This window comes from Mus caroli, chromosome 8, assembly GCF_900094665.2.
Source record: "Mus caroli chromosome 8, CAROLI_EIJ_v1.1, whole genome shotgun sequence".
Classification (NCBI taxonomy): domain Eukaryota; kingdom Metazoa; phylum Chordata; class Mammalia; order Rodentia; family Muridae; genus Mus; species Mus caroli.
The window spans coordinates 64,202,325-64,225,969 of record NC_034577.1 but is presented as its reverse complement, the minus strand read 5'-3'; the positions used below and the strand labels follow the sequence as shown (position 1 = coordinate 64,225,969).

Genomic DNA, 23,645 nt, shown 5'->3' with positions numbered 1-23,645 from the left:
CGCCACTGGTCGCTGGACCCGTCTATCATCTCAGATCCCGCCCCCTATTGGCCCCCTGCCCGCCGCGCATCATCCAGGCCGACGCCCGCCACCCGGAGCCCCGCCTGTCGCAGAGAGCCCAGGGGAAAAAGGCGAATGCGGCGCAGAGCCGGAAGCAGCCGACCGCACAGCCCATTGGTTGACGCTTGGTATAGTGAGGTTTGTTATTGGCTAGTGCTGGAGAGTCGAGGGAGAGGGCGTCAAATGACCAGCGATGGGTGTGGTCACATCTTGACCCCGCCTTCCCGTGCGCGCCTTCTCCTCAGCCCTTCAGCGTCCAGGCCCTGCCCCCGACAGGAGGGACCCCAACAATTCCGCGCGCTGGTTGACGAGAGAGTGGAAGGGGCGGGCTTGGTGAACAGGCGCAGGCGTACTGGCAAGACGGTTGGCTCTGGCAGAGAGCGCACGCGCGCAGAGAACGCCTCGTGTTTCCCGCCTTCTCTGCCTGCGCAGTAGCAGCCGCAGCCGCAGCCGGCGCTGAGGCGAAGCGCAGGAAGTACCTGTGGTAATGCTTCTGAGGAGGATTTTCGGCGGTGCAAAAGTGGCGCTGGTTAAGATGTGCAGCAGACTCGCTCCTCGGCCTTGGCGCCCACCATTGGACTTACTTAGGTGCTGTACAGGCAAGCCGGCCATTGCTGTGGGCGATCCCAGGGCTTCAGCGCGGGTAGGGCTATGTTATCATGTCCAAGTAATGGCAGCGTTTTTTTTTTTTTTTTCTGTGCTTGCGGGTGCTCTCTATACTTAAAAATAAGTCAAGGTCCTTCACCCCACACCAGCCCGGTTTGGTAGGTAATCTTTTTCTCGTTTTATGGTAAGTATACTGAAGATATAGGTGAAGTGACTTTCCTAGGTTTCAGAGTAGCACTTTTTTCCCTTCTGTTTTTTAATATGTTGAGGTGGAGTCCCGGAGTAACGGGAGAACAGTGACAGAATAAAATAAAGCCACATTAAGATAAGCATCTGAGGGCTGGAGAGATGGCTCAGCGGTTAAGACTACTCTTCCAGAGGCCTTGAGTTCAATACCCAGCAACCACATGGTGGCTCATAACCATCTGTAATGGGATCCAGTGCCCCCTTTTGGTGTGTCTGAAGACAACTAGTGTACTCAAATCTTAAAAAAAAAGAAAGAAAACAGGAGGGGGGCTGGATAGATGACTCAGTGTTTAAGAGCACTTAATGATCTTCCAGAGGTCCTGAGTTTAAATCCCAGTAAACACATGGTGGCTCACAACCATCAATAATGAGATCTGATGCCCTCTTCTGGGGTGTCTGAAGACAGTTACAGTGTACTTACATATAATAAATAATTAAAAAAAAAAAAGATCTGAGTTGCTGACACGGCTCAGCCAGTAAAGTAAGTCATTTGTTGCTAACTCTGAGGATTGTATTCAATTCCTGGGCATACTTACTGGAAAGAGATCCAACTCCTGCAAGTTGTCCTTTGGAACCTCCACCCCACCCCTAAGATATAAATCTGTGGGAAGCAGCATCAAGATTAACACTAAGGAGCTGGAGAGATGGCTCAGGGTTTAGATCACTGTTTGCTCTTCCAGAGGTCTGGAGTTTGATTCCCAGCAACCACATGGTGGCTTCATATACATTAAAACATAATAAAAATAAGAAAGATCAACACTAGAAATGGCCCTGTGGATAAAGATGCTTGCTGTCAAACCTGATAACAAAAGTTAGATCCTAATGAAGACAAATGGTGGAAGAAGAGAACCAGCTTCCACAAATTGTTTTTTTACCACCACAGGCAAGCACATCTTAAGTAAATATATGTAATTAAAATATTACATGTGTATAATGTATATGAGGGCTGAGGAGATAGCTCAGGAGGTGAAGTACTTACTGGCAGACCAACTCAGGTCAAGCCTGTCTTCAGATGTGTCTCCCCATTCTCTTTTTTTAAAGATTTATTTATTTATTTTAGTATATGAATACACTGTAGCTGTACAGATGGTTGTGAACCTTCATGTGGTTGTTGGGAATTGAATTTTAGGTCCTCTGCTCGCTCCTGTCAACCCTGCTTTCGGTTGGCTCCGCTCGTGCTCTCTCTGGCCCAAAGATTTATTTATTATACATAAAAAACAAAAGATGAGCCAGTTCTTATTATGGGTGGTTGTGAGCCACCACATGGTTGCTGGGATTTGAACTCAGGACCTTCGGAAGAGCAGTCAGTGCTCTTACCCTCTGAATCATCTCGCCAGCCCAGTGTCTCCCGATTCTCAAAGCTGATTATGCATGCAGGCTTCAAGCTAACACACACCAAGTTATCTAATGCTTCCTCCCTAGAGGAAACGTTAACTAAATGGGTCCCTCCCCACTTTCCCTACATTATGCTAGCTGGGAATCAGCCCAACTGCAAGTTCTTACAGTGGACTATTCAACCACATGGCATGGAACCGCTGCCTTTTTGTAAAACCTGTAAGAAAGGCCACTCTATTCTGCTACATGGACCTGAATTCTGAGTTCCTGACATGCTGTTGTCTACCTGCCTCTGGCCACAGAGTCTGAACTCTTAGAACTCCTGACCTGCTGCTGCTTGTCTGTCTATGGTGTTAATAACTCTTATAATCTGTCTCAGTATCCCCGTGGAAGCCCAAATTAAAAACCTTTCACTATGTAAGATGTTTTTTTGTTTGTTTGTTTGGTTTTCCGAGACAGGGTTTCTCTGTATAGCCCTGGCTGTCCTGGAACTCACTCTGCAGACTAGGGTGGCCTCGAACTCAGAAATCTGCCTGCCTTTGCCTCCCGAGTGCTGGGATTAAAGGCGTGACAACACACAGCTTGATAGGATGACATACAAAATGCCAGTTGCCAGGGAAGGACTGGAAGCTCTTTTCTACCTGAACTATCTGTAACAAATACCATATACAAAAAAAAAAAAAGGCCACTGTGTACAAATACAGGAGCAGCTGGTCATGAGTCTTGTCGTCCAGTGCTTTTGAGGGGCGCCCATTCTCTGCTCATAAGCCTACACTCATTGTCAGGAGCACTATCGCTCTTAATTTAAGATTTATTTATTTTATATATGAGTATATATAAGTACACTGTTTTCATGCACACCAGAAGAGGGCATCAGATCCTATTACAGACGGTTATGAGTCACCATGTGATTGCTGGGACTTGGGACCTCTGGAAAATGAGTCAGTACTCTTAACTGCTGATCCATCTCTCCAGCCCAAATACCCTTTTTGTATCAAATAAACTATCTTTTACTACCTTACTGCATGTCCCTGGCATATAAGCCTGGAAACCTCAGCAGGTGCCCCTGGGGTGCAGATTGGTACCTGTAAGAACAAAGAGGCCTTGTGCATGTCAAGCAAGTGCTTTGATGCTGAGCCTCAGACCACCACTGAGTAATGGCTAGGATTTGTGTGTTACAGCTCTGAGGTGAAAGGCTTCCCCAGCGGAAGTGTTACAGCTCTGCTTTGGCTGGGGAATATTTCCCCAGCTATGGAGAGAAAGGTATCCTGGCAGTTGGGAGCCAAGGAATACTGCAAAATCACTCTGCACAATAAACCTCACACAAGAGATACATTGGGAGGAAAGAACCCAGAAGGGTAGTTGCCTCTGCTCTGGAGAGAAGCAGCAAAGGACTGAACAGAGGATAGGATTTAAATGGCTTTGTGGGGCAGAGCTTTCTTTCCATGGTGGAACTTTCTAGGGTGGGGATTGGTGGGTTTTCAAGTCCAGAGCTTGGGGTTTTTACACTGTTGAGGGCATGGGGGTTAGGTCCAGCCATTAAGGAGAGTGCTCTTTGGGTGGAACCTAGTGGTTGGAGGCCCTTAGGGAGGGGCTTAAGATTTCATCTATGTTTCCTGTTTCTCAGAGGTAGCAACTTTTAAGTTACTCTGGAGTATTAGAAAGGCAGAGATTCACCCAAGGACATGCAGGAAGCTGGACTGTGCCTTTCCTCTTCTCAGTTTTATTTAGCTTATTGTATTCATCTCTGCTTGGGAAGTTTCCATTAGAACTGATACCCACTTTCTAGGCCTCAGCATCTGTGGTAGTTGCTTCTCTTGATTGCCTCTGATATTTTTTTTTTCTTGGTACTCTCTTCATGTGAGTTGTCTCTCTATTGAATCATCACCACCACTGCAGACATCTGTAGATTTTTGTTTGTAGTTCAATATTGGTGTTCTGCCAGATTCTTTCCATCTGATTGTCATTTTCTGGATGATTTTTCCTGTGGTTTCTAACATCTTCTTGGGGATAATTCTAAATTTTTCATCTAAGGATAAGTGAGGTGGCTCTGTGGATTAAAGGTGCTTGCTATCAAATGTAGTTGTAATACCCCGTAAACACCTCCTGCCCCAGGAGTTAGGTAACTTCCTGTGGAATGCCAGAGTTGTAGTTCTTGGAAAAGAACACCTCATTGGAAAGTATGGTGGCCTGTAGTTTTGTCCGTATAAGCCCCAGCAACACATGGCTGGGGCCATTCTCAGATGGGAAATTCCTGGGAATGTTCCTTACCAAAGTCTATCTTTTGGTCAGTATTTAATATTTAATAAAGCTGGTTGTGATGGTTTGTATATTCTTGGACCAGGGAGTGGCACCATTTGGAGGTGTGGCCTTGTTGGAATAGGTGTGACCTGGTTGGAGTAGGTGTGTCACTGTGGGTGTGGGCATAAGACCCTTACCCTAGTTTCCTGGAAGTCAGTCTTCCACTAGCAGCCTTTGGATGAACGTGTAGAACTCTTAGCTCTGCTTGTGCCATGCCTGCCTGGATACTGCCATGCTCCCACCTTGGTGATAATGGACTGAACCTGTAAGCCAGCCCCAATTAAATGTTGTTTTTATAAGACTTGCCTTGGTCATGGTGTCTGTTCACAGCAGTAAAACGCTAACTAAGACACTGGTCTAACCCTTAACCATCAGTCTGTATTTTTATTAAATATACTGAAGGAAAACAAAACAAAACTAAGTGGTAGAAGAAGAGGCTCAATTCCTTCCTTCCTTCCTTCCTTCCTTCCTTCCTTCCTTCCTTCCTCTCTTTCTTCCTCTGTTTCTTCCTTTCTTTCTTATATATATATATATATATATATGTACACTTTAGCTATCTTCAGACACCCCAGAAGAGGGCATCAGATCTCATTACAGATGGTTGTAAGCTACCATGTGGTTGCTGGGATTTGATCTTAGGACCTCTGGCAGAGCAGTCAGTACTCTTAACCTCTGAGCCATCTCTCTAGCCCGAGGTTCAATTTCTATAAGCTGTTTTCTGACCTCTGCAAACATGCTAGTGACATGCACCATGTACCCAGACGAATACACACAAAATAAACGAGCAAATAGTGTTAAAAAATAATTACCCATCCATTGCCCGTGTTTAATTGCTTTCTGGTCATTATCCAGACTATCTTGTTCTAAGTTATAAGTGAAGCTGAAATAATTTTTGGCACTTTTTATAATCTCTCTCGGGTCCTGATTTTATTTATATCTGTCTTTTTGTGTGCTGGGCATTTGTATGTATATATGTGTATGTGTATATGTCTGTGCATTTGTGTGTATAGGCTAGAGGTTGACTTTGTCAGGTGTCTTCTTCAATTACTCTCCACCTTATGGTTTGCATTAGAGTCCACTCTGGTATGCTCATTCTTGATGGTTACTTTATATCCTGGGGTGGGGTGGGGGGGCTCCTCAAAACTGGGACAAGTCAGCAAATACTGGATACTTCTTGATATTTCAGCCTTCTTAGAGTCTGTCAAAGCTTGTCAAACCTGACTATATTCTAAATCCTCACCAGGGATACTGGGGAGAGTTTTTAATTAGCAATAGTCACACCTGAGATTAGCCCTATTGGCTCCAATTCTCCCATTGTAGTGTTAAATAAAGCTGACACTTTAAGTGCTGAGGCACAAAGGCAACCAAAATTATCTGAGTTTAATTAGAATTCAACTTAGTGGGATGAGGAGGGAGACAAGACCTACATGAAGCTTTGATGGGGTAGTATCAGTATGAGTGGCTAGTGTGGCCCTTAGGAGAGAGAGGGTGCTACTATTTGAAGACATTGTCTTTACCATCTAAGCTCAATGTCCACTTGGAATAGGGAGGCTCCTAATTATATTTGGTTTAAAATGTTTTGCATTTTGCATTAATGTTTTGAAATCTCTTTTGTGATAGGATCTTTTTTTAAAAGATATATTTATTTATTTATTGTATATATATGAGTAAACTGTAGCTGTCTTTCAGACACACCGAAGAGATCATCAGATCCCATTATAGATGGTTGTGAGCCACCGTGTGGTTGCTGGGAATTGAACTCAGGATCTCTGGAAAAGCAGTCAATGTTCTTAACCACTGAGCCATCTCTCCAGCCTGAGACAGGGTCTTAAAGGAGAGAATTTTATCTCTGGCTGGCCTGAAACTTAGATCTGCCTGCCTCTCTACCTCCTGAGTGCTGGGACTAAAGGTATGTACCACCTCACTTGATTCTCTTTTGGAGTCAAGTTCTCCAGCCCAGGCTGGCTTGCAACACTACACCTGAACAAGAACTACTCATTTTCTTCAATCCCTTACCAGGATAGGGCCTGGCAGGATTTTTCCAAATCCTCTTTAAGGTAAGATTTTGAAGCAAAACACTAAAGCAAGTGTGGTAGTGGTGGTGCCCCTACTGCATAGCCAAACAGGAAGAATCACTTCTTTTTTGTAATGCTACCATCCCAGATGATCTCATGTGTGAACAGAGGTACATGCATGCCATGGTGAATGTATGGAGTCCAGAGGACAACTTTTATTTCTAGTGTGTATACCTGCTTATCTGTATGCGTATTATAAGCACAAGTGCCCTTTTGAGGCCAGAAGCAGTTCTAGATTCTCTGAAACTGGAGTTACAGGTGGTGTAACAGGTGGAGTTACAGCTGTTCAGTATTGGTCTATGCAGGAGCAGCGAGTGATTTTTGCTCTTGAGCCATCTCTCCAGCCCTGAAAGGACATCTTTTGGAAATTGATTCTCACCTTATACCAAGGCAGGAATCCAATTCTGGTGGTCAGTTTTGCACAGAAAGCACTTTAACCCTGAGCCATCCTGCCAGGCCCTATCCTGGTTCAGTGATATTTACTTACCTTGCCTTCCTGCCTCTAAAACCAACCAGCCAGAGTATTTTTGGAAATAGATGTTTAACCAGTTTCCTGATACTGCTGTTTATTTCCATTTTTGATCAAGTTAAGTTTGTTTTTATCATGTGGATCCAGCCTCACTTTCACTCTTCTATTTTCTGCTTGGCTTGTGTGTGCAATGCAGGAAAAGCCTGATCCCAACAGGCCTTAGGTTTCTCCTAACTAGGACAGCATAAACCTTTCTCCTACCATCTCAGTAGTTCTCAACCTTCCTAATGCTGTGACCCTTTAATACAGTTCCCCATTTTGTGACCCCCCAACCATAAAATTTTCATTGCTACTGCATAGCTAGTTTTGCTGTTATGAATTGTAATGTAAATATCTGATAGGCAACCCCTGTGAAAAGGGGTTTAACCCCAAAGGGGTCACCGCCCACTGAGAACCACTGCACCATCTATTAAAATCCTTCCCATTTGGCTCAGTCTAGTTTAGGAAGGATTAGTGATCACAAAGGGCCAGACATTCTGAGTAACAGAGGCCATGTGCTCCCAACCTGAAGTATGGAGATAACTGTCTTTGTATCATGGAGTCACAGTGTAAGGCAAAAAGAAGCTACTTGTTGAGCTATTGGCACAGTCACCTTAACACTCTGCTAACATCTGTTGAACTAAAGTTGTTTAATCAATAGCTAGGTGTTGATGGAGGAGGGACTTGGGGGCCATCCTTCAGAACTAGTTTGATGATAGATTCAGAAAAGGTGGAGTAGTCACTGCTTTCAGTGTGTGACCTGCCAGTGGAATCCTGCCAGGCTCTAGTGAATGTTCTACACTGAGAGACTGGTGTTGATGGAGGTAGGATGCATAGGAATGGGAAAGAGATAAGAATGTGTATGTGGAATAACTAGAATGCATTATATATACCTACAAAACTGTCAACTAAAAGAATAAATCCATACACATTATTTATGCAAAAATTTATTTGACCAAAATGTAGAAAAAGTGATACTATTATGTATGATACAATAGCAAGAACCTAAAGAACAGAGTAGATTTTATCAATTGCACAGTTTGCTCAAAGTTCATCTCCCTGGTAGTGTGATGCTTAATAAATAGGAGTGAGGGGCAGGGGTTCAGATAAGCTAGAAAGAAGCAGGGTGACTTTCAGTCAGGACTGTAAACTTGAGTTGGCCCCGTACTGCTGGGGAATGTGGAATGTTTCAGTGTGAGATGTTAACTGAGAAAGGAAAACTACAAAGCCAAAAAATGTGCAGCCTACAGAGCACTCCACATCCAGTTCAATCAGGAGGTCTTGGTCTTTTATTAGTGTCATTCCCGAAGGAATTCAAGTCTTGGCAAAGTCAAGCTTCCATTTGTTGTTCCCTGATCAATGGAGATGAAGTTAAGCCAATTTCTTTTTCTATCACTACTTTGCTGCTGGAGAGACCTTTTGTTGCCCAACACTTGGTATTAGAACGATGCTCAATGTATTGAAGGCTACTTAGCCTTTTTATTATTTGAGACAGAGTTTCACTGTGTAGCCCTGGCTGAAAAGGGTTGGACTCTGCCATATTCCCTGCTGGGCATATCATTAGACCACAGCAGAAAAGTCCTGGAATAAGACGCTTGGTCCTCAGAGAACAATTCTGGAGTGAGGAAAGATGTAACATGGAACAGCATTAAAGCTCAGTCAGAAGGCACATGGGCAACAATGATCACCCCAGCATTCTCGCTTGGAATGCTTACGACAATCTGTTCTGCACGGGAGAGAGTGGAGCAGACTCATCTGCTTGTGCTTTATAACCTCCCATAGGAGGAGACTGTTAATTTTTGCTCTGGGTGGAAAATTTCTACATATTTTCTTGTGACAACCCCTAGCCTCACAAAACTTCCCCAACAGCAACCAGCTACAATTGGATACTTGAGCCTGTGCTTCAAAGTGTGGGGCTGACTAATTCCCAAGAACCAAATGCCCTCAGCCTTAAGCAACTATACTCAGTGTGAAATTCCCTGCCTATTTTAGGAATAAATGCAATTTAAGAATAAGAATAATCAGAGAAGCTGGTGCCATTTGAATGGAAAAGGAAAGAATTAAACTTAACTGGTGCTCAAAGCTTGTCTAACACAAAATATTTGGTCATGAATTCATTATCTGCTTGGCATTTCCTGCAAGGTGGAGACCTGGTAATAAGCGGAACTTCTTACAAAAGAGGAAGACAGGGCACACTCTCTGGAGTGGAGTTGGTGTTAAAACAGGACTCTTCTGGTGTAGTTTATATACAGTTAAGTTCGTTTAGTGTCTGGTCCAGTGTCTGATGTAAGCCCACATTCTCTTCTTTGGCCTGGGCAAGTTTTTCTGGTAAAGATTAAGAAAGGAAAAATTAATTAATAAGCATCATTGTTAAGGGAAGGGAAAAGGGGCACTTCAAGCTGTGACAATGAAAGCCACAGCTAAGAATCACACAGAATACCATAGAGTAATAGGGATCAAAGAGCAAACAAGATAGGATATTAGGCTGGGAGTGCTGGTGCATTATTTTAATCCTAGCACTGAGGACAGAGGTGACCAGCCTGGTCTACCCAGTAAGTTCCTGGACTACCCAGTAAGTTCCTGGACTACCCAGCAAGTTCTAGGTTAGCCAGACCTGTGATCTCACCAGATCATGTCTCAGAGGCAGAGGCAGGCGGATTTCTGAGTTCGAGACAAGCCTGGTCTACAGAGTGAGTTCCAGGACAGCCAGGGCTACAGAGAAACCCTGTCTCAAAAAACAAACAAACAAACAAACAAAGAAAAGGCACTTGCTACCTGGCTTGATAATCATTTTTATCCCTGGGACTCACATAGTGGGAAGAGAACAGACTCCTACAACCTATTTTCTGACCTCCACACATGAGCCATGGCACATGTGCACCTCCTCAACAAACATAAACTACAAATAAAAATTTAACATCTTGGGCTGGTGAGATGGCTCAGTGGGTAAGAGCACCCGACTACTCTTCCGAAGGTCCAGAGTTCAAATCCCAGCAACCACATGGTGGCTCACAACCATCCGTAACGAGATCTGATTCCCTCTTCTGGAGTGTCTGAAGACAGCTACAGTGTACTTACATATAATAAATAAATAAATCTTTAAAAAAAAAAAAAAAAAAGACTGTTTTAAAAAATTTAACATCTTGGGCTGGAGAGATGGCTCAGCGGGTAGGAGCATTGACTGCTCTTCCAAAGGTCATGAGTTCAAATCCAACAGCCACATGGTGGCTCACAACCATCTTTAATAAGATCTGATGCCCTCTTCTAGTGTGTCTGAAGACAGCTACAGTGTACTTAGATATAATAATAAATCTTTTTAAAAATTTAACATTTCAAATGGTGCATAAAATGTACTTTACAAAAACTTTTCTGGACTGGAGACATGGCTCAATGGTTAAGAGCACTTACTGATCTTCCAGAGGTCCTGAGTTTAAATCCCAGCACCCATATGGTGGCTCACAACCATCTGTAATGAGATCTGATGGCCTCTTCTGGTGCATCTGAAGACAGCTACAGTGTACTTACAGTGTACTTAAAAACAACTTTTCTGCCTTGGTGAAACTTGGTTTATTGTCCTGTTTTCCTTTTCCAGATAAATCCAGCAATCTGTGAGCCAGAGCACTTGGACTGAAGCCCTAAAGTGTATCATTAGAGTGAGCCATTCAAGCTTTCTAGGTCTTAAGTCTGCCTATCTGTGAGGTAGGGAGAATACCACCAGTGTGTGTGAGATTGATAGATGCCTCATGAGAACTGAGACATGCTTCACAATTCAGATGCTGTACACATAAAAGACTTTGCTACTAGATACAGATGACTTAGTACATCTGTTAGGACAATGTAAAACTATGTAACCCATTTTTCCTTTGGAGTACTTGTGGGTGGCTATTGTAATTCCAGGTATACAGGATGCCCCTGGCAATGGAGTAAATAACTCCAGGTAAATAACAGAGACTGCAACCTAAGACTACAGGAAAACTATTCAGTAATTCTGCTGATTAAGTAAAATTTTAAAAAAGGAAATAGGTCAGTTTGTAAGATGGCCCATCAGGTCAAGGTTCCTGCTGCCAAGCCTGAAGACCTGAGTTCCATCCCCAGGACCCATGTGGTAGAAGGAGAAATTTGATCCCTTCGAGTTGTCCTAACCCCCACATCTGTGCACTGTGGCACATGTGTGCTCTGCACCACCAAATAAGTAAAATACAGTAATTTTAAAAAGCCATTGAGAGCTCTGCATGGCCAAGCATGAGGGAAGACTGGTTTGTGTGAGTGACAGCTGATAAAAGACAAGGCCAGGAGTCATTAAAATTCTGGGAGAAAGCAAAAAGCTTCATAAACTATGATAAGATCAACCTGGAAATTTTCAGGAAAACAAAACAAACAAAACACTTTAGACTGCAGAAGACAGCTGTCTCTCTATAGCCACAGAAGCCTTCATGTAACAAACTACTGTGACCTGGCTGTGTGAAGACTTGTTAACGATGCTTTTGTGAGCCAGCTGCTCCATGTTCTTAGGCAATGCTCCTGGTAACCCAGACTGTACTTTTGTTTTACAGAAAGCCTAAGTGGCACACTCAGTGTTGTACAGTTCCAGTAGTGGAGGTAAGATGCAACCCAGGTCTTCTACCACCAATCCTGGCCTCTCTAGCATGTTTTGTTAATTAAAATGAAAGAGCCTCACCCCAAAGTATTCCCTGTCCTTGAGACTCAACACAGCTCAGACACAATAGGAGAGGGTTGAACACTTGAAGGGCTCTAGTAGAATGATTAGAGAGGCAGGAAGGGATGGTGGTTATTTCAAAGGGTGGAGGCTATTCGTGTCTGGAAATTTCTGAGGGAAATACTGAGCAAACAACAAAAGCACCCCCCCCCCCATCAAGGCCAGTGATCTGTCCCAGGGCATATGCAAAACAAGGTGTATAGGGCAGGGTTTACAAAATGCCCACCCCCTCATTCCCAGCACTTTTCCATAGCAATGTCCTCTGTAGATCAGGCTGTTCTTGAACTCAGATCCACCTGCCCCTGCCTCCCAAGTGTTGGGATTAAAGGCATGTACAACCACTGCCCAGCTAACAAAATGGGTTAGGGTAAATGTCACATAAGAATGCAAGCAACCACTGGAATTCATAGCCTAGACCCCAATCAAGAGGGCCTCCTTTTATTTGCTGACTCAAATTCAGACACTCTCCATTAAGAAACGATGACTGCGCTGCCATCCTGGTTAGCTAGTGCTATGTTTGAGGAATCATGCCAGGTAGGCTTTTGTTTCCTTATTTTCAGAAAAGGGCCATGTGGACCTCATTTTTCTTTTGGTAAAGAGGGTTTAATCTGTGAGAGACAGCCAACTGCCCACTTTCATCCTGGTCATGGCCAAAGGCACCCGACTCCAGCTCAAAGATGAGGTGGCAAGAACAGAAGATGAAGATGGCCTGTTGTCATTTCAGTCAGAGGTAGACACATGGGGAAAAGGCTAAAGTTTACACCATAAGGTGGGTTCCCTGGAGCTCCTAGGCACCAGAGCCAGTTCACCTGGAGATGGCTAGGAGCCAAGGTGTCACCCACAGCCCTCAGAGAGAGGTCTTGTCACTGAGGGATGGTTCACATCCTTGCTGATAGCTATTTACCTGAGCTTTTGGGCACTCTTGTCTAGAGGGTGGTGTCCCCAGGAAGGGGGTTGAAGAAATAGGATGGAGGGTTGAGATAGAATATAGACAAACAGTGTGAACAAAGACAAAGTTGAGCCCCGCGTCAAACAAACAGGTCTGGGCTTCTGAACAGGAGTAGCCTAGATGAGCCCTTGAAGGCGTGGTAGCACACACCTTTAATCCCAGAACTTGGAAGGCAGAGGCAAGACTAGCCTGTTTTACACTCTAAGACCCTATCTCAAGATAACCCCCACTACAATCACCCTTGGGCCAAAGATAACTTCTGATGGCTTAATCACCCTGCTATAGGAGCATTTTCCCTTATATGGATAAAGATTTCGTGAAGAATGAGTCTCCCTTCCTGGAGGATCCCAACCCCAAGTGTCTGGAATTTCCGTGCTCTATCTATCATGGAGAATAACATAGTCACTTCAAGAAATGCTGAGTTGTGTTCCCTGGGGAACTGAGGCCCTGCAGCCTCCTTTTTCCTCTTTGCTCACACTAAGATAAACCTTGCCTCTGGGAGAAAGGACAGCAAGAACTGGAGGCATTTAAAATATGCAAAGCATCTCTGTGAATTTTGAAGACTTCACTCTGGAAAAAAAGCCCAGCTCTGTCCCTCCACAGACCTACTCACTCAACTTTGATATGTCACTTAGGGAAGTGGAGATTCCTACCTTCCAGGTCATCGATTGTCTTCTCCAGTTTAGAAACTGTCCTTTCTGCAAACTCAGCTCGGGTCTCAGCCTAGGGAAGAAAAGAGTCACTACCCTGCTTCAGATTAGCCCCTCAAGATGTAGGGCAAAGCTGGGTGTGGTCACTCACCTCCTTCAGCTTGTCAGACAGAAGCTTGATTTCTTCTTCATATTTATCCTCCTTTTCAGAATACTATGGGAGAAAAACCAACAAACCCCAAAGGTGGTCCTTAAAAGAGGGAAAGAGGCTGGAGAGATGCCTCAGAGGTTAAGGGCTCTTGTTGCTTTTACAGAGGGCTGGGGTTCAGGACCCAGTACCCACATGGAGGCTCACAACCATTTTGTAAGTTCAGTGCCAGGGGATTTGACACCCTGCCCTACAGTGCAGGCATACATGCTGGCAAAGCACTTACACATATGAAATAAATACTTAAGGGAAGGAAGAAGGAGCTGGGGAGATGATTCAGCGAGTGAAGCATTTGCCTGGCAAGGACCCCAGCATCCACATAAAGGTTGGATGGGTGTGGCTCCCTCTGTAGAGATGAGATTCCTGGAACAAGCTGGCTAACTAGACTAGCCAAATAGATGAGCTTCAGGTGAGAGACTCATCCTCAATATGGCTCCCATTAGCAAAGGCCTGCACAACAATACCCTAGCACATGCCAGGTTACCTGGATTGAGAACAGAACAAAACGTAGCAAGTTTCCCTCCATCCCACCTTTTCAGAAGCAGCCTCCAGTGATTTCAGATTGTTAGTTACATTCTTGAGCTCCTCTTCCAGGTCACCACACTTCCTGCACCAAAACAAGATTTGCTGTAATGTAGGCAATTCCCTTCCAGCAAGTCCACTGTCCATCCCCCAACTCCACCACTGCTGGAAACTTATCATACCCTCTCCTGCTGAGCACAGGCAGAGGCAGGACAGGAGGGCATCTGGAGGGTTTGTAAAGCAACCTGGGAATCTGCCAGGGATGAGGCAATAGGGACTTGTGAAATCTGTGACTGGCTTAGTTTTCTTAGGAAGGTGTGCAAATAAGACAAGGGTGGGAGATGGGAGATGGCCTTCAGAGTTCACAGGACACTCCAGGAAGCAAGCCTAGAATACATCTGGGAAACCAGGGTGCTCCCAGCCCTACAGGACTCTCTGTGGAGCTGAATCCTTGGTCCAAGGCCAAGAGGGAAAGGTTTTGTTTGTTGGGACTGTGACATTCTAGTTGAGCTGTTTCCATGGGAAGGTACCAATAGCAACATCAGAAGCCATGCCCTGAAACACTTGTGGGGTATCTGCCCCCCTATAAACAGGGTTCTGTGAAAACCAAATGGCCTGGCTCAATGTGCAAAGTAGGGGTAGGAAGGAAGATCCCAAGTTTCAGGGCAGTCTGGCCATACAGCAAAACTCCCAAAAATTTCAAAACAGCCAACAAGGAACAGTGAGAAAATGGGAGGGGGTGGAAGAACATGGGCAGCTTGCGAATGGGCAGCAGAGCTGTGAAATGCCATTTTCTGCATGGGGCAGGGCTATTGCACCATGGACTGACTCACAGCAGCAGTGACTGCCTACACAAGACTTGCAGGGGGTGGGGCCTGTCAACATTCCATCATAGAAGAGAGATGGGCTCATGAGGTCCACCCTCCCCAGGTAGCTATCAGCAGTTAATGGCCTCTGGGGGAGGAGGAGATACATTTCTCAGTGGTGTAACTACTCAGCAAGTTGCCTTACTCGGGTAAATAACCCCTCTTCATGCTCTTGCTAATAATATATACACCAAATAACTGCAGTGGATAGCAAGAAGAAATCAAAGTTGGTATATACTGAGAAAAAGGGGGACGGTGAGAGGAGGAAAAAAGAGGGTATGTTGTAATTAAAGTATAATGTGTGTTTATAAATAAATAAAATTGTGAAAAACAAAAATTAAACTCAGTGTGGTAGTGCATGCTTATTATTCTAGGAATCAGAGACAGGAGGATTAGGCATTCCAGGCTACAAGAGACCCTGTCTCAAAACAAAACAAACCACTTAATGAGCAAAACAAAGAAATAAAACCAAACAACAAAGAAAGGAAGGAAGGAAAGGGAAGGGAAGGAAGTAGAGAGAGAGAGAGAGAGAAAGACAGAGAAGGAAGGAAGGAAGAAAGTAAAGCCCAGGAAGAAGGAAACTTGGGGCCTCTATGCTGTCCTCGACTCTCAACTCAATTGCCCAGCATCTTGGTGGGAAAAGGATGCAACAAAGCTTCCCTTGTCAGGAAGAACCATCAGCAGCTGTCAGCCAATGAAGCAAAAGGTGAGATGAGCCTGGGACTCTGAATGCCCAAGCTCTTGAGTAGAGGCCAGCCCCAGCCACAAGCAGTTCCCAGCCAGCACAGCCCATTATCCCTCCTCTGCCTGGAGCCAGATGAGCAGTTCAGGCCCGTTCTGCCACTTACAGTTCAGATACCTCCGCCCGCTCCTCTGCTCTCTTCAGCTCACCCTCCAGGATGACCAACTTACGAGCAACCTACAAAGACAGAAGACCCAACTGAGACCCATCTCCATGGATACTCTGGATCCTGCAAGAGATGGAACATCTTAGGTCCCATAGCCAGGGGAGGAAACGGTAGAGCTGAGTCACTTAGCCAGGAAGGGAAGAAGTACAAGAGCCCGCTGTAGTGATGTCATCTGTCTTCCTTATGTTTAGGAGGCCCAGTTTCAAAACCAAATCAAAACTAGTCATGGTGACCTATAATTCCAGCATTTGAGAGGCAGGAGAATTGGGAATTAAAGATTACCCCAGGTTGCCGGGCGTGGTGGCGAACACCTTTAATCCCAGCACTTGGGAGGCAGAGGCAGGGGAATTTCTGAGTTCGAGGCCAGCTGGGTCTCCAGAGTGAGTTCCAGGCCAGCCAGGACTATACAGAGAAACCCTGTCTCGAAAAACCAAACCAAACAAACAACAAAAAAAGATTACCCCAGGCATATAAAAAAAGAGTTGGAAGCCAGCCTGAGATACCTTAGACCCTTTCTTTAAAAACAAAATTCAGCCAGCTTGTTCATGTCTGTAATCCTAGCACTTTGGAGAGGGAGGCAAGAGTCAGGAGTTGAAGGCCATCCTTGTATTGTTTTCTATATAGGGAGGAGAACAGCCTGGAATACAGGAAAACCTTTCTCAGAAAAAATAAAAACAAAACAAATATATATTGGAAAACCAAAAACAAGACAGCCAGCCATAGTGATTCATACTTATCATCCTAGCATTTGGAAAGCTGAGGCAGTGGACAGTCAAGAGTTCATGGCTAGCCTGGGCCACAGGAATTCCAGGTCAGCCTGAGTTAGTGGGAAATTCTATATCCATGAAGAATTTAGAAAGAAAGAAAGAAAAGAAAGAAAGAAAGAAAGAAAGAAAGAGTAAAAGAAAAGAAAGAGAAAAGGGCAGCAGAGTCAGAGTCATGACCCTCAGTTTATTCCAACTGGTCCATATCCAGCTTAAGGGACAAGCAGAGTGGACAAGTGGGACAACTGATCAGTTGGTCTCCAGCAGCTCAGACAAGTGGCCACCATACTTTTGTTTGAAGACAGTTTCCCAGTCAAGTGGCTGTGTCTGGAAACCCACAGAGGTAATCGTCTTAAATGTGGGCTTCCGATGGGTTCCTATCGGCAGCACCATTTCCTCCCACTTCCTGCAGCCATCCCATAGGCCTAACTCACCTCCTCGTACTTGCGGTCGGCCTCGTCAGTGATGTGCTTGGCTTCTTTGAGCTGCATCTCCAGGATCTCCATCTTTTCCTCATCTTTCATGGCTCGGTTCTCTATTACCTTCATGCCTCTGCAAGTTGGATAGGGTGGGGTATCACAGCAAGGTCCTCAAATGCATCCACCCAGCACCCAGGCAAGGATAAAGACCTATTGTCAACTTCTATATTCATTTCATTGAGCCATCTGGATGCGAGAACTGAACGCACATCTTCTTCAAGAAAACAAGTGTTAACTTTGGAACCTTCCTCTCCAGTCTATGGTATCTTTGAGACAGGTCTCTTACTGAACCTAGAACTTGTTGTTCCCCACAGACTGGCTGGTCATGGAGCCCCAGGACCCTCTGACCTCTGCAGTACTGGGATTGCAGGCCCCCTGCCATACATAGCTTTTATATGAGGGGGGAGTACTAACTCAGGTTCTTAGACTGAAGAACTTAACCCGAAGAGCAATCTCCCCAGCCTCATACAGCCCAGGCTGGTCTCAAACTCACTATGCAGTCAAGGATAGCTTTGAATTCCTGATCCTCCTGCCTCTTCCCCCTCAGTGCTATGGTGATGGGCTTATGTGGTATTGAGAATTGAACCCCACTTTGTGGATGCCAGGCAAGCATTCTTATCAACTGAGCTTTAATCCTACCCACCCTCACAACCCCTTTTTTAGGTCTTAGGAGACAGATTTTGCTACTTAGCCCAGGCTACTATACCTCCTTCAGCATTCAGGAGCACTAGAATGACAGGCGTGCATCATCATGATGACTGGTGGACCTCCACACACTAGCAAATAACCCAGCTTTCACAAGCATACCATATTGTGGGTCTACTATCCCCAGTTTACAAATAAACTGAGGCAGAGAAAAGCTAAGGTTATAGAGCTGCTAAGTGGCAGAGTTGGGCTAGCCCCTGAGAGTGCACCCCTGTTTTGTATTCCTCACAGTAAGACAAGCCTGAGGACCAGCAGTCACTGTGGAATGTGCATCCACACCTACAGGAATGCTGAGGAGCAGGTGTAGGAGCTGAGGCGGAGCAGAGGGTTTTTGAGAGCTTAGTTGAGGTCTGGAGAGAACTGGAGGAGTATGGCAGGCGAATGCTCTGTCTCAGCACTGGGGAGACTGAGACAGGCCTTTGAGAGCAGGCAAGCCAGGGCTATATAACAGAATCTTGTCTCAATAGTAACAACAAGAAAGAAGACAATAAAGTCAGAGCTGCTCTGTGTGTGAACACACCTTTAGTCCCAGCTCTCAAGGGTTATAAAATGAGACTTTGTATTAAAATATAAAAGCAAAGAAAAAAATATCACTCCAAACCAATCAGCCAGCCAAAAAAACCACACAGGAGTGAAAGAACACAGGGGCAGGATGGGCGGGATGTTTATGCTGGGTGGAAAGGGAATTCCTGGAAGCTTCCAGGGCCAGGACTGAATGGAAACAAAATGGACAAACTGGAATACAAAAGCTACTGGAAAGTCAGGTATAGCCTGAGCAGCACAAAGTGCTCCAAAATGATGTAGGCTTTTATCTCTTGGTTTTATTACTGGGGTGAAAGGCATGCACTACTATGCCTGGCTTTCAAAACAAACCTTTATGTTACCCAGTGCTGTGTGAGTCTGAAGTGAGACCCACAACCTGAACATGCGAGCACAGTCCCAGTACAGATGGAGAATTCCTTATGTCGCAGGCCACTGTTCAAAGGAGGGCACACTAGAAACACATGGACTGTCCCTCAGGCCCCATGTTCAAGGGATATGGGATGCATATGAATTACCTGTTTAGGCTCTGAAACCACCTTTAAGATAGCTCATTATTGATACGCAAATATCCCCAAATCTAGAAACACCCAAACTCCTAAATACTTTCAGTCCCAAGCATTTCAGAGAAAGATACGGATATGTAAGTTTACTCAGGTCAGAAAGAAGGATGTCCTCAGGCAGTCAGAACAACTCAGCTGCCTCAGAGCAAAGCCTGCTTTTGCAGAGTTATATGGATTGGAACAAACAAGGTAATGGGCACCAGAGAAATGGCTGTGGGTCAAGTGATCACCCGCACAGTATCCCCAAGACAAAGATAGAAGCTAGGCACAAGGCTTGATGACACATGTTATTAAAAGTGTGGAAGAGGATAAAACACCTGCTTTATTATTATTTTACATTTATTTATTTGTGCATGAGTGCATGCGCCCCAGCACACTGTGTGGAGGGTGGGACATACCTGCAGGGGCTGTTTCTCTCCTTCTCCAGTATGGGTCCCAGGCACTAACTGAACTCAGGTTGTCACACTTAGCAATAGGGGCCTTTACACACTGAGCAATTTCACTGGTCATTGTTTTATTTTTTAGGATTTTTATTATTTCTAAGTGTGTGTGTGTGTGTGTATGTAGGTGCCCACAGAGGGGTCAGAAATATTCTTATTCTCTGGAGCTGAAGTTATAGGCTGCTGTGAGCTACCCAACATGAGTACTGTGTGTGTTTAAGTGTACACATGCCATGGCACAGATGTGAGGTCAGAAGACAACTTGCAGGAGTTGGTTCTCTCTTTCTAACATGTGGAACTCAGGGTTTGAACTCAGGTCAGGAGACTTGGTAGCAAGCGCCTTTACCTTCTGGACTACCTCCACAGCCCAGCTAAATTGCTTCTAGTGTACAGTATAGAGTCAGGGTCCTATATTTGCTATATGATCTCTCTCTCTCTCTCTCTCTCTCTCTCTCTCTCTCTCTCTCGCCCACACACACACACACACACACACACACACACACACACACACACACGTACTATGCAGGTACTTGCTGTTGAGCCACATCCCAGCCTCTAGTTGCTGTCTAGTGCCTGGTTTATAGTCACAGCAGCACAGTGTGAAACCAGTTGTGATGATTTGTATATGCTTGGCCCAGGGAGAAGCACTATTTGGAGGTGTGGCCTTGTTGGAGTAGGTGTGTCACTGTGAGCATGGACTTTAAGACCCTACTCCTAGCTGTCTAGAATCGAGTCTTCCACTACCAGTCTTCAGATGAAGATGTAGAACTCTCAGCTCCTCCTGCACCATGCCTGCCTGGATGCTGCCATGTTCCTGCCATGATGATAATGGACTGAACCTCTGAACCAGTAAACCAGTCACAATTAAATCTTGTCCTTATAAGAGTTGCCTTGGTTATAGTGTCTGTTCACAGCAGTAAAACCCTAACTGAGACAGAAACTGGTACCAGGGACTGGGGTATTGCTGTGATAGGCCTGGGTATGCTTTTGTTTGGAAGAATGTGGATTTGGGGGACTTTGGATCTGGAAAGTGGTGGAATGCTTTACCTGGGGCTTAATAGGATGTCCTAGTAGGAATATGGAAGACTCTGCTGCTTAGAGTGACTTGAATTACATGGTCCTGGCCCACGGGGTTTCAGCGGAGAATTGCAATATGTGGCCTAGAGACTGTTTTTGTGATAGTTTGGTGAAGAATGTTGCTACTTTTTGCCCTTGTCTGAAATGTCTGCCAGAGGCTAAGTTGAAGAGACTCAGATTAATTGCATTGACAAAGGAAGTCTCAGAAATGCCCATCATAGACTTTGTTCTCTGGTTAAGTCTTATGAAGGAAAGTTTGAACAAGCATAGCAAGCTTAGAAAGGAAAACTATAAAATATATGGTCCCTCAGCTCTCCAAGCCAAGACATGCTAGAACCATTCCTTCCTGGGGACAGTTGGATAGAGCTCCCTGTGGAAGCCCAAATGCTGCCCAGATATCACCAGAGTAGCAGGGTCAGCTGTAAACACAGTGATGGTTGGTTATGTACTGTCTCTAAAATATAGCTGGCATCATCCAAAAGCTTAAAGCTTGCCACAGCAATGGGAACTACCATCGAGGCACATGGCAGAGATCACCCTGTTTCTGTCTCCCTAGTCCTTGGATAAATGTCTACACTGCCACGCTGCCCAGTCTATCTTTACTTCTCTTTTCTTCACATCATCTAGAAACTCAATTGTTTCTAGAATGGGCAAGAGAGGCAACTGGGGCTTCCACAGAAAGTAATAACACACTCTGAGGCCCTAGCCCCATTCCTGCACATTTTTGCTTTTCTCTGTTTCCTGGAAAGTGTCCTCTTAAGCTACCATAAAGAAAACCAAGCAGGGCACATGGTGAAGCATCTGTCATCCCAGCACGACATAGGTAGACTCTGCCTCAAACAAAATAAAACAGAAAAGGGAATTGGATTAAAAACAAACAGGTCGGGGCAGGAGAGATGGCTCAGTGGTTAAGAGCACTGACTGCTTTTCCAGAGGTCCTGAGTTCAGTTCCCAGCAACCACATGGTGGCTCGTAGCCATCCATAATGAGATCTGGCGCACTCTTCTGGGGTGTCTGAAGACAGCTACAGTGTACTTACATACAATAAATAATCAATCTTTTTTTTAAAAAAAATTAACAACAACAAAACCAGATCTTCAAATCCCTTCAGCTCCAAGGTCATTAGTACCATCACAAAATTTTTTCCATCCATACATGTCTATGTGCATTTGTGTATGTGCATATGGAGACCAGAGAAGGATGTCAGGTGTCCAGCTCTGTCACTTTCTGTCTCATTCCCTTGAGACAGGATCTCTCACTGAACCTGGAGGTAGGCTGACAGTCAGCAAACCCCAAGTCCTCTTGTGAAACCACACTGGCTTTTCAAGTGGTAGGATTTAAGCACTTAAATATTGAGCCATCAGCGCTCACACACATCTTTTTAAAGTCAGGAAAGGCTTCATGTAGCCCAGGCTGGCCTCAGCACTGAACTTACAGGTATGCACCACCACACCTGGCTCCACCCCTGTCTTCCACAGGTCAGAAGCATCCTACCTCTCACTCTCATCAGCAGCCTTCTCTGCCTCTTCCAGATTCTGCAGGGCTGTGGTCAGCTGCTCCTGAGCCCGGTCCAGTTCCTCCTCCAGCAGTTGGATGCGGCGGTTGAGAGCGGCTGCATCTCCTTCAGCCTGGAAAGTCAGATATACACCTTATATCTGGGTGATTAAGAAGAGTCAAGCTGCCGGGCGTGGTGGCGCACGCCTTTAATCCCAGCACTCGGGAGGCAGAGGCAGGCAGATTTCTGAGTTCGAGGCCAGCCTGGTCTACAAAGTGAGTGNCGAGGCCAGCCTGGTCTACAAAGTGAGTGCCAGGACAGCCAGAGCTACACAGAGAAACCCTGTCTCGAAAAACAAACAAAAAAAAAAAAAAAAAAGAAGAGTCAAGCTGGCAAGCAGTGTCTCCCCACGCCCCATCCCCTCAGTGACCCTGCTATCCAGCCACAACCCACCCAGGGACCCAGGCTCAAGGGAATTCATACTCATTTGAGTTTAAATTTGACTTTAAAAATGATGGATCTGTGACACAGGGCCTTGTGCATTAGCCAGACTGGTCTCCAACTCCTGGACTCAGGCATCCTCTTGCCTCAGACTCCCTGGCAAGGCACAGTGCCCAGCCCTCTGGAGAACACACACCTCAACAACTGAGCAAACTTGTCAGCCCTGATATTGTTTTGTCTTCAAGTCTCCCACCTTACAGGTGGGAACAAGGAGGTCCCACCAGTGCAGTGGTATTGTATAGTGACTTAGGGCTCTGTCACCAAGGGGTGACTTCCCTCTGTCATCTAGGGATGGCCTCCCTCAAGGAGGAGCATGGAAAGTTAGTCACGTGAGACTCAATTAGCAGCTCCAGGAGACTGAAGCCAAAGGACAAAGAGTTTTAGGCTAGCCTGAACTATTATATAGCAAGATCTCTGTTAAAATACCAGAAAAAGGGGGAGCTGGCTTAGTGGGTAAAATCACTTGCTGCCCAGCATAAGGACCTGAGTTTAGATTCTCAGCACACACATTTTAAAACAGTGTGTGGGTTCATGAGGCTCATGAGGAGATGCAGAGGAAGCATGCTACCAGCTTCCTTTCAGGGATAACCACTGCATGGGGACAGCTATAAAACTCAGTGTGAGTCTGGGCCCTCTCTACCTCAGTTTACACAGCAGGGAAAGTATAAAGAACAGGCCAGGTTGCCTGTCAATATACAGAGGATCCCCCTTGCCTCCCCCCCGCCTCCCCAGTTTGTGATCTGTGACCACCCTCCCCCAACATCAATATGTGCCTGTGTGTCTCAGGTCTCTCCTCCCACAATGTGGGTCCTGGGGACTGAACTCAGATCATCAGCCTTAAGTGGCAAACACCTCTACCCAGATGAACCATCTCTGGGGCCCATGGTGCCTCTTTTTTATATCTTGAACTTCAGTACCTATCATATGCAACAATTGGGGGCAGGATTGGTTCCTGCCCACTTCAGTTTTTAGTATATTTAGCAAAAGTTATGTAAGCAGGACCACTATCTAATTTGTTAACTTTTGCCATTTGCTAAAAAGAACCTTGTGCCCATCTGCAGTCGGTGGAGCTTTTAGTTGTTGTTTTTTTCTTTTCTTTTCTTTCTTTCTTTTTTTTTTTTTTTTTTTTT

At 45.2% G+C, this 23,645-nt stretch overlaps 1 protein-coding gene across 1 annotated transcript in view; it reads right to left on the bottom strand.

The window, feature by feature from the left end:
* Positions 1 to 8,062: 8,062 nt before the first annotated feature.
* Tpm4 (tropomyosin 4) overlaps positions 8,063 to 23,645 on the bottom strand; it is a 17,747-nt gene continuing 2,164 nt past the window's right edge. The window contains exons 2-8 of the mRNA XM_021169413.2: positions 22,014 to 22,147; positions 17,150 to 17,267; positions 15,892 to 15,962; positions 14,187 to 14,262; positions 13,599 to 13,661; positions 13,451 to 13,520; positions 8,063 to 9,456 (exon numbers count right to left, since the gene is read on the bottom strand). Of these exons, the coding sequence (XP_021025072.1) occupies positions 9,374 to 9,456; positions 13,451 to 13,520; positions 13,599 to 13,661; positions 14,187 to 14,262; positions 15,892 to 15,962; positions 17,150 to 17,267; positions 22,014 to 22,147 (615 nt within the window). The 3' untranslated portion in view covers positions 8,063 to 9,373. The remainder of the gene's footprint in view (positions 9,457 to 13,450; positions 13,521 to 13,598; positions 13,662 to 14,186; positions 14,263 to 15,891; positions 15,963 to 17,149; positions 17,268 to 22,013; positions 22,148 to 23,645) is intronic.